The sequence below is a fragment of the Blennius ocellaris genome (assembly GCF_963422515.1).
Source record: "Blennius ocellaris genome assembly, contig: SCAFFOLD_193, whole genome shotgun sequence".
Taxonomy (NCBI): Eukaryota; Metazoa; Chordata; class Actinopteri; order Blenniiformes; family Blenniidae; genus Blennius; species Blennius ocellaris.
The window spans coordinates 55,874-65,000 of NW_027662228.1; the positions used below are offsets into that span (position 1 = coordinate 55,874).

General features: G+C 51.7%; 1 protein-coding gene across 1 annotated transcript in view; it reads left to right on the forward strand.

Moving 5' to 3' along the window:
* Positions 1–359: 359 nt before the first annotated feature.
* Positions 360–9,127, forward strand: part of clip1b (CAP-GLY domain containing linker protein 1b) — a gene marked incomplete at its 3' end in the record, with an annotated part of 12,863 nt that continues 4,095 nt past the window's right edge. The window contains exons 1-14 of the mRNA XM_080521476.1: positions 360–474; positions 1,700–1,883; positions 2,197–2,670; positions 3,510–3,643; positions 3,724–3,848; positions 3,934–4,135; positions 4,779–4,976; positions 5,379–5,482; positions 5,618–5,678; positions 6,563–6,667; positions 7,952–8,113; positions 8,380–8,475; positions 8,858–8,915; positions 9,090–9,127. The exon at positions 9,090–9,127 is cut by the window's right edge and continues 60 nt beyond it. Of these exons, the coding sequence (XP_080377602.1) occupies positions 1,766–1,883; positions 2,197–2,670; positions 3,510–3,643; positions 3,724–3,848; positions 3,934–4,135; positions 4,779–4,976; positions 5,379–5,482; positions 5,618–5,678; positions 6,563–6,667; positions 7,952–8,113; positions 8,380–8,475; positions 8,858–8,915; positions 9,090–9,127 (1,875 nt within the window). The remainder of the gene's footprint in view (positions 475–1,699; positions 1,884–2,196; positions 2,671–3,509; positions 3,644–3,723; positions 3,849–3,933; positions 4,136–4,778; positions 4,977–5,378; positions 5,483–5,617; positions 5,679–6,562; positions 6,668–7,951; positions 8,114–8,379; positions 8,476–8,857; positions 8,916–9,089) is intronic.

Here is a 9,127-nt window from a genome sequence, read left to right on the forward strand (position 1 = left end):
ACACACACACACACACACACACACACACACACACACACACACACACGCACACATCACCAACCCCAACTGCCCGTATCAAAATATAAAAACTGATGTAAGAATGTCCTGCCCTGACGATCCAGGAGAGAAACAGTCCCAAGCCCGATGTTGAGAATTACAGCATTACTGATTATTACTAATTATAAACAACCCGTTCAACCAAGTACCCGGATCTTGTTTTGTTATTTTTTTTTTGCTGTCGATGTTGCGTTGTATCGACAGATATCAGATGTCCGAGCCTGTGTTTGTGTCCCCGAACGCGGCGTCGGTTCCCAGCCGCCAGTGACGTCACCCGGTGTGTACCGGAGCAGGGCGGAGAGACGGAGCCTCCAGAGGAACGTGTGACGGGGTGTAACGGGGTGTAACGGGATGTAACGGAGCACCGACACCACCCGCGTCCGGCACCGACACCCGCGTCCGCCCCGCAGAACGCACGTAAGCCCCCCGCGTTGGGACTCCGGCCGCTCGGCGGGACCGGAGCGGAGCGCGAGCGGAGTCTCCGCGCCGAAAAAGCATCTGTTGGAGGCTAAAGTGGAGCTAGCATAGCATTCCAGCAGGGGGAAATACCACGACAATTACCCCCCCCGGGGGGCAGATTTAATCTAACAGAGTCTTTATCTGTGGTGGAGTGAGTGGTGGTAACTGAGAGGCGGCTGAGGAGAGCGTGTCTCCGCGGTGACGTTATCCAGCATCCCCTCCGGAGACACCGCAGAGTGACGCCCAGGGACGGGCACCTCGGGCCGGGCTCCCCCCCCCCCCCTCTCTCCCCTCCCGGATCTGTCCGGAGGAGTTTAGACTGGAGTTTAAAGTAGAGGAGGTTTTAAAGCTGGAATCGAACCGGCGCTCCTCTGGCTGAGCGTGAGGTGCGCTTGTTGTTTTGGTCTGGCCGCACCGGGCGGGCGGGGGGAGGAGCGCCGAGGCGCGGCTCACAGGTGTTTCACCTCTCACCTGCAGCTGCGCTGCTTGGTGTCTCTGCCCGGTGTTGCGGGTTAACTGGTTCCCGTGTTCACTGTTACCAGACGTCCCTTTGTGGACAGTTTGAGTTTTAATCTTTGTGTGCGCGTGTCTTTCTGCCTCCCTTTGATGTCCTTTTAAATCATGTTGCGGTTGTGTCTCATTGTAGGGTTTTGTTTGGTCGTAATTCTGCATCACTTTGTGGTGATTTTGCTTAATCTCGTGCTCATTTTGTATCATGACATCAGATATACAGTTGTATAGATATATAGACGTAGCTTTATTATCATCCAATACAAACGCCCGTAGGAACGTACGAGAATGAAGTCTTTCTACATAAGTCTCAAACTGGGCTTTTAAAAAGTATTTTTAAAATTCTGTGGTGATTTTTACATTATTTTGGAATAAATTTTGCACTTGTGCACATTTTGCATCACTGTGAGGTCAGTTTGGAGAAACATTCCTTACTTTCCTTACTCTGTCGGGTCATTTTACACCACCTTGTGCTCATTTTGCATGGCTCTGGGTTGAATTTGACATCCCTTAGCGGGGATTCAGCACGATTTCTGTATGATTTCACGTCATCTCGTGCGCATTTTGCATCACATTGTGTTAATTTTTCATACGTTTTCAGTGGGTTTGCGTTATTTTAGTGTGAATTTTGCATAATTTCGTGCTCATTTCATGTCATATTTTGTTTTTTCAGATCATTTTGGTGTGATGGAGACGTTGGGGACGGTCTAGTACCCCCCCCCCCCCCCCCGGTCCAGTCATGGATAAACCAGCAGCGGTGAGCACGCCGGCGGGCCCTGGGAAGACCAGCGGGCTGAAACCGCCCAGTAAGATCGTACGTCCGTCCGGGACGGCGGCGAGGACGTCGCCATCGTCTGGTGAGACGCAGCATCACAGGCTTGAACAGACGGTTTTCTGTAAACACAAAGGTGGACTGTGAATCGGAGGTTTAGCCAAGATGTCAGAAGTGTTTCCTCCCCGGGGGAAAGTTTGTTCCGACATTTAGCTCTAAATCTGTTGTTCCGGCGCTTTGATGGTTACGTAACTTCCTGCTGCATTCCTATTGGTCAGTTGGTTTTTAGACGGTGAAGCAGGAAGCAGAGAATGGGTGAAGCCGTCACGCTGCACCACAAACCCAGACTGTGTTTGTGTTCTGATTCTCACCACAGTTTTGGGTTTGATTCCCTCCAGGAGCCCCGAAGCCGGTTCCTCCCGGCGGCGGCGGCGGCGGCGGCTCTCCGACTCAGGACGGTCACGTGGACTTCCAGGTCGGCGAGCGGGTCTGGGTCAACGGCGACAAGCCGGGCTACGTGCGCTTTGTGGGCGGCACGCAGTTCGCCCCGGGCCAGTGGGCCGGCATCGAGCTGGACGAGCCCATCGGGAAGAACGACGGCGCCGTGGCCGGCGTGCGCTACTTCCAGTGCCAGGATGGGCGGGGCATCTTCACCAGGCCCTCCAAGCTGACCCGGACCGCCCTGCCCGACAAGGAGGCCAACGGAGGCCAGGCCGGGCCGCCAGCGGCACCGGGCGTATCCGAGGCTGCCGAGGCCGCGTCGCCCGCTAATGCTGCGCCGGCCGCTAATGCTGCGCCGGTTGCTAATGCTGCGCCGGTTGCTAACGCTGCGCCGGCCGCTAACGCCACACCTGCCGCTAACTCCTCCACAGGTAACAAACAGGAACTCCAGTTACATAATGTTTTACCACTGAAGAGACGAGTCAGACGCTCCAGAAAAATCCAAAAAATGTAAGAAATATTTTTTAAAAATGGGGGAAAGGAAAAAAGAAAAATTAACCAAAAAGTATGAACAAATAAGTAAAAAGAAACAAAGGGAAAAAATGGGAAAAGAAAAATGAAAAAGGGGAGAGAAGGAATAAAGAACAAAAAATTATATAAATTTTTGTTGTATTGTGAATAATTATTTTGAAAAAATTAATAAACACACTTGTTTAAAAAAAAATTATATAAAGAAGGGAAAGCTAGAAAGAAAAAAGTAAAAAGCACAGAAAAGAACAAAAAAATTATGAAAAATATAAAAGAACAAAAGGAAAGAAGAGAAAATTAAAAAGTGGAAAAGGAAAGAGACGGAAAAAACTAAAAAGAGATCAAAAGAAAAAATATGGAAAAAAGGGGGAAAAGAGATCAAAAGAAAAAATGTTGAAAAAAAGGGGGAAATAGATCAAAAGAAAAAATGTGGAAAAAAGGGGGAAAAGAGATCAAAAGACAAAATATGGGAAAAGAGATCAAAAGAAAAAATATGGAAAAAAAGGAAAAGAGATCAAAAGAAAAAATATGGGGAAAAGGGGAAAAGAGAAATAAAAGCATCTCAACCAACAAGAAGGAAACGACGACGTAACAACAATGTGAGATTATCAATAAAAACACATTTCTTGAGTTTTCAGTCGCGACTCAAACGGACAGTTTCCTGTTTCGCCGCCCAGGAGCTTCATGTTGCTGGTTTACAGCGGCGGCTCACTGAAACCGTGTCCTGCCGTGGTTCTTGCAGCGCCGGCGTCCAGCGTGCGGGCCAGCGGCGTCCTGGGCCGCATGGTGACGTCCAGCGAGTCCATCTCCAACCTGTCGGACCCGGACTCCATGAAGAAGAGCCGGCGGGAGCTGCGTCTGGGGGACCGCGTGCTGGTGGGACGCCAAACGCACCGCTACACCCGACCCGCCGCGCGTCACGAGTGACGACCCGGCCTGAACCCGTGTGTCCGCAGGTGGGCGGGACCAAGGCGGGCGTGGTGCGCTTCCTGGGCGAGACGGACTTCGCCAAGGGGGACTGGTGCGGCGTGGAGCTGGACGAGCCTCTGGGGAAGAACGACGGCGCCGTGGCCGGGACCAGGTGACCCCCCCCGGCCCCCCGCCGGGTCTCTGGACCGCCTCAGGTGGACTCGCAGTGAATCGACCCCGTCTCCTCCTCCCCCCAGGTACTTCCAGTGCATGCCCCGCTACGGCCTCTTCGCCCCGGTCCACAAGGTGACCCGGATCGGGTTCCCCTGCACCACCCCCACCAAGACCAAGAGCTCCCGGAGGAGGTCCACGCTCAAGAGGAGCCCCAGCGCCTCCTCCATCAGCTCCCTCAGCTCCACCGCCTCCTCCATCAGCGGCAGGCCCAGCAGGGCTGGACTGGTGAGGCCTGCAGGGGGCGCTGACTGACACTGCTAGCCAAGGCACTGCTAACTGCTAAACAAACACTGCTAACTGCTAAACAAACACTGCTAACTGCTAAAGAAACAATGCTAACTGCTAACCAAACACTGCTAACTGCTAACCAAGGCACTGCTAACTGCTAAACAAACACTGCTAACTGCTAAAGAAACACTGCTAACTGCTAACCAAACACTGCTAACTGCTAAACAAACACTGCTAACTGCTAACCAAACACTGCTAACTGCTAACCAAACACTGCTAACTGCTAACCAAACACTGCTAACTGCTAACCAAGGCACTGCTAGCCAAACACTGCTAACCAAGGCACTGCTAACGAAACACTGCTAACTGCTAACGAAACTCTGCTAACGAAACACTGCTAACTGCTAACCAAGGCACTGCTAACTGCTATCGAAACACTGCTAACGAAACACTGCTGACTGCTAACGAAACACTGCTAACGAAGCACTGCTAACTGCTATCGAAACACTGCTAACGAAACACTGCTGACTGCTAATGAAACACTGCTGACTGCTAACGAAGCACTGCTAGCCCTACCTCGCCAGACACAGGCCCGAACAAACCCTGGTGTGTGTCGCTGTGTGTGTGTTGCTGCTTCCAGCTGACGGAGACGTCGGCTCGCTACGCCCGTAAGATCTCGGGCACCACGGCTCTTCAGGAGGCTCTGAAGGAGAAGCAGCAGCACATCGAGCAGCTGCTAGCGGAGCGCGACCTGGAGAGGTGCGAGGTGGCCAAGGTTACGAGCCACGCCGGGGAGGTGCAGCAGGAGCTAGCTCTGCTCCGCAAAGGACGGGACCAGGTCAGTCCTTTACTCTCCCGGGAGTCGTCACGCTGCCGCTACTGAGCATGTGCAGAACGACGGGCGCGGCGACCAGGAGCAGGAGCAAAGTCCCTACCGTCTACGAGGAGCCCGAGGCCGGGCGGGTGGAGAAGGTCTGGAGTTCGACCGTCTCCACGGCGACTGTCTGAGGCCCTGTCAATACGGCAGTGTCGTTTCACGTAACCATGGTTACTGTGCGATGCGCCACACGGCGCGGCGTGTTCCAGAGTGGAGGAATTAGAAAATGACGTGCGGACGCACATTAGCCAAAAACGATGATGTGATGCGACGGAGGTCGATTGTTTTCTCCTGAGATGTCGTCACGTAAACGACGCCGACGATGACGTAGAGTGTTGTGCTTTGTGCCGTTTGCTGCTCCAGTATGCGGAGGAGACGGAGGCCAAGTTGGACCAGCTGCGATCGCTGGTGGAGGCAGCCGACCGGGACAAGGTGGAGCTGCTCAATCAGCTGGAGGAGGAGAAGAGGCGAGTCACTTTCCCCTCAGCAAACGGCAGGAGTCTTCTTTTCACTGAGACATAAAGAAACCACGTGACATCAAAGCGGACAAAGAACCTCCCTGACGGTGTTGTGATGTTGACGCTGTGGCTGGTGTCCAACAGGAGGGTGGAGGACCTGCAGTTCCGGGTGGAGGAGGCGTGCATCACCAAAGGAGATCTGGAGGTAAACTTTCACTTCCTCCTCTGATCCTGACCCAGGATCAGATTCATGTCTGCATGTTTTTCCTTTCATCTTTCTGGTTTCCACTCATTCTTCATTCATCAAGCGTCACAAGGAGCCACCGGGTTTCCTTCTGCTGCACCTTCCTTTCTTTCTTTCTTTCTTTCTTTCTTTCATTCATTCACTCCTTCTATCGATCCTCTTAACGCTTCGCTCCTCCGATCGTCTCTTCATCCACTCCTCTGCTTTCTGTCTCACGTCTTCATCGTCCTCATTGAAGAGTCTGAACCAGGTTCAGTGACGAGGAGGTGATGAAGGAGTTTTAACTCTGAGCTGCAGCTCAAACACTGACCGCTCCTCCTGCTCCTCCTCCTCCTCCTGCTCCTCCTCCTCCTCTTCCTGGTCCTTCTGCTCTTCCTCCCTCCTCTTCCTCTGTCCTCATACTTCTCTTCCTCCTCCTCCTCCTGCTCCTTCTCCTCTTCCTGCTTCTCCTCCTCCCTCCTCCTCCTCTTCCTCTTCCTCTTCCTCTTCCTTCTCCTCCTCCTGCTCCTCCTGCTTCTCCTCCTCCCCCTCCTGCTGCTCTTCCTCCTCCTCCTGCTTCTCCTCCTCCTGCTCCTCCTCCTCTTCCTGCTTCTCCTCCTCCCCCTCCTCCTGCTCCTCCTCCTCTTCCTGCTTCTCCTCCTCCCTCCTCCTCCTCTTCCCCCTCCTCCTCTTCCTCTTCCTTCTCCTCCTCCTCCCTCCTCCTCCTCTACTCGTCCTCCTCCCTCCTCTTCCTCCTCCTCTTCCTCCTCCTCCTCCTCCTCCTCTCTCGGGCTGAAGCATGTCAGTGTTGCGTTGGTGTTTGTTCTTCTTCTCCTCCCTCTCTCTCTCTCTCTCTTCACTAACAGACGCAGACCAGGCTGGAACATGTCCACATAAAGGAGCTCGAGCAGAACCTGCTCTTTGAAAAGACCAAAGCTGAAAAGCTCCAGAGGGACTTAGAGGACACTAGGGTAAATGATGACGCTCCGGGGGACAACGTCTCGCCGTCTCTCAGCTCCAGTCCAGAGCTAGTGAGAGAGCATGGAGGACGAGTCTGTCTCTACTCACCTCTATAATCTGATTAGAGGAGGAAGATGCTCTATAATCTGATGTTAGAGGAGGAAGATGCTCTATAATCTGCTGTTAGATGAGGAAGATGCTCTATAATCTGATGTTAGTGGAGGAAGATGCTCCATAATCTGATGTTAGAGGAGGAAGATGCTCAATAATCTGATGTTAGTGGAGGAAGATGCTCTATAATCTGGTGTTAGAGGAGGAAGATGCTCTATAATCTGGTGTTAGAGGAGGAAGATGCTCTATAATCTGGTGTTAGAGTAGGAAAATGTTCTATAATCTGATTAGAGGAGGAAGGTGCTCTATAATCTGGTGTTAGAGGAGGAAGGTGCTCTATAATCTGGTGTTAGAGGAGGAAGATGCTCTATAATCTGGATTAGATGAGGAAGATGCTCTATAATCTGGTGTTAGATGAGGAAGATGCTCTATAATCTGGTGTTAGAGGAGGAAGATGCTCTATAATCTGGATTAGAGGAGGGCGGTGCTCTATAATCTGGTGTTAGAGTAGGAAAATGTTCTATAATCTGATTAGAGGAGGAAGATGCTCTATAATCTGGTGTTAGAGGAGGAAGGTGCTCTATAATCTGGATTAGAGGAGGAAGAGGCTCTATAATCTGGTGTTAGAGGAGGAAGATGCTCTATAATCTGGTGTTAGAGGAGGAAGATGCTCTATAATCTGGTGTTAGAGGAGGAAGATGCTCTATAATCTGGTGTTAGAGGAGGAAGATGCTCTATAATCTGATGTTAGAGGAGGAAGATGCTCTATAATCTGATGTTAGAGGAGGAAGATGCTCTATAATCTTATAATGACAGGACCTATTAAAAGATGGCGGCTCCACCAAGGTGATCAGGTGATGCTCGTCCTAAAAGTTCCTGTTGCCTTAGCAACGGTCAAACTTGTCACGTTTATCAAGTAGTTCCAAATTACAAAACCAAATGTAGCGTTAGCATTAGCAGCTAGCTAATCAGAGACACAGGCTAATGATGGTAACTCATACATGAGGTTCACAGTGTAGAAGCATTTTAATCTGCAACAAATGAAAGAGCAGCAGCTTGTTTTATTTGTTTGTTTGTTTGTTGTTTTGTTTCGATGTGTAACGTAACAGTGTCAGTATGTGTGGTGGGGGGGTTTCAGCGCTCCGCGGTGCCATTGAGCCTCCTCTCCCCGCCTCCTCCTGCAGGTGGCCACGGTGTCGGAGCGCTCCCGCATCATGGAGCTGGAGCGGGAGGTGTCGGACCTCCTGCTGCGCCTGCGAGCGTCGCAGCAGAAGGAGGACGCCGCCTCCCTGTCGCAGCAGCAGATCAGCAGCCTGAAGGCCCAGGCCCAGGCCCAGGAGAAGAAGGTGTGTGTGTGTGTGTGTGTGTGTGTGTGTGTGTGTGTGTGTGTGTGTGTGTGTGTGTGTGAGGAGGAGCACCAGGGATTATTTCGCCAAGGCTTTGATGAAAATGGAAAAAAAAAAAGCGAACTGTAAAAGAGCTGGTGTGTTTACAACCTGGTTTCAGTCCCCAACGACCTACGTCCTGCTTTTCTGAAGCCGCCGTGATAATCTATCATTTATGGCCGTGTGTGTGTGTGTGTGTGTGTGTGTGTGTGTGTGTGTGTGCACAGATCAGTGAGCTGAGCGTGGACCTGGAGAGCAAACAGAAGGAGCTCCGGTCGGCGCTGCAGGACAAAGCGTGTGTGGAGCAGCAGCTCAGCCTCCTGGTGAGAAAAGACTGGAAACACAACGTCAGTCAGGAGAATCAAAACAAATAAACAACAAGCAACAAGCTAATCTGGACATTGCCTGAAATTAGAGGAGGAAGATGCTCTATAATCTGGAGGGTCGTGGGAGTTAATGCCAGAAAATTCAAAAACCAACAATTACCTTTATTAATTTTAACATCGTGACACATCAGTCTTGGTTTTGTGGCCAGGCCTGGAGCTCCAGCATCGTGGAGTTATCTGGAGCTGCAGGCTCTTGTTTGTTTCCTCCTCAATGTTTTCTGGATTATCCCAGCAGACTCTGGAGTTATTAGCTTGAGAGGCAGGAATGTTGTTTTACCAGCGGTGAGCTGGCCAAGTGACGCCGTCATGTCTGTTTCAGAGGGAGAAGCTGGAGACGGCGGAGGAGGAGAGCAGGAGGGCGGAGAGGAGCGTTGGAGGTAAACTCCCAGGTGTCCTGGAGCTCCTGCAGCTTCCTGCAGCCTGCAGCTTCCTGCATCCTGCAGCTTCCTGCAGCCTGCAGCTTCCTGCATCCTGCAGCTTCCTGCATCCTGCAGCTTCCTGCATCCTGCAGCTTCCTGCATCCTGCTGACGGCTGCTGTTCGTCTCCTCAGAGCTGCAGCAGAACGTGGAGCGATGCAAGAAGGACCTG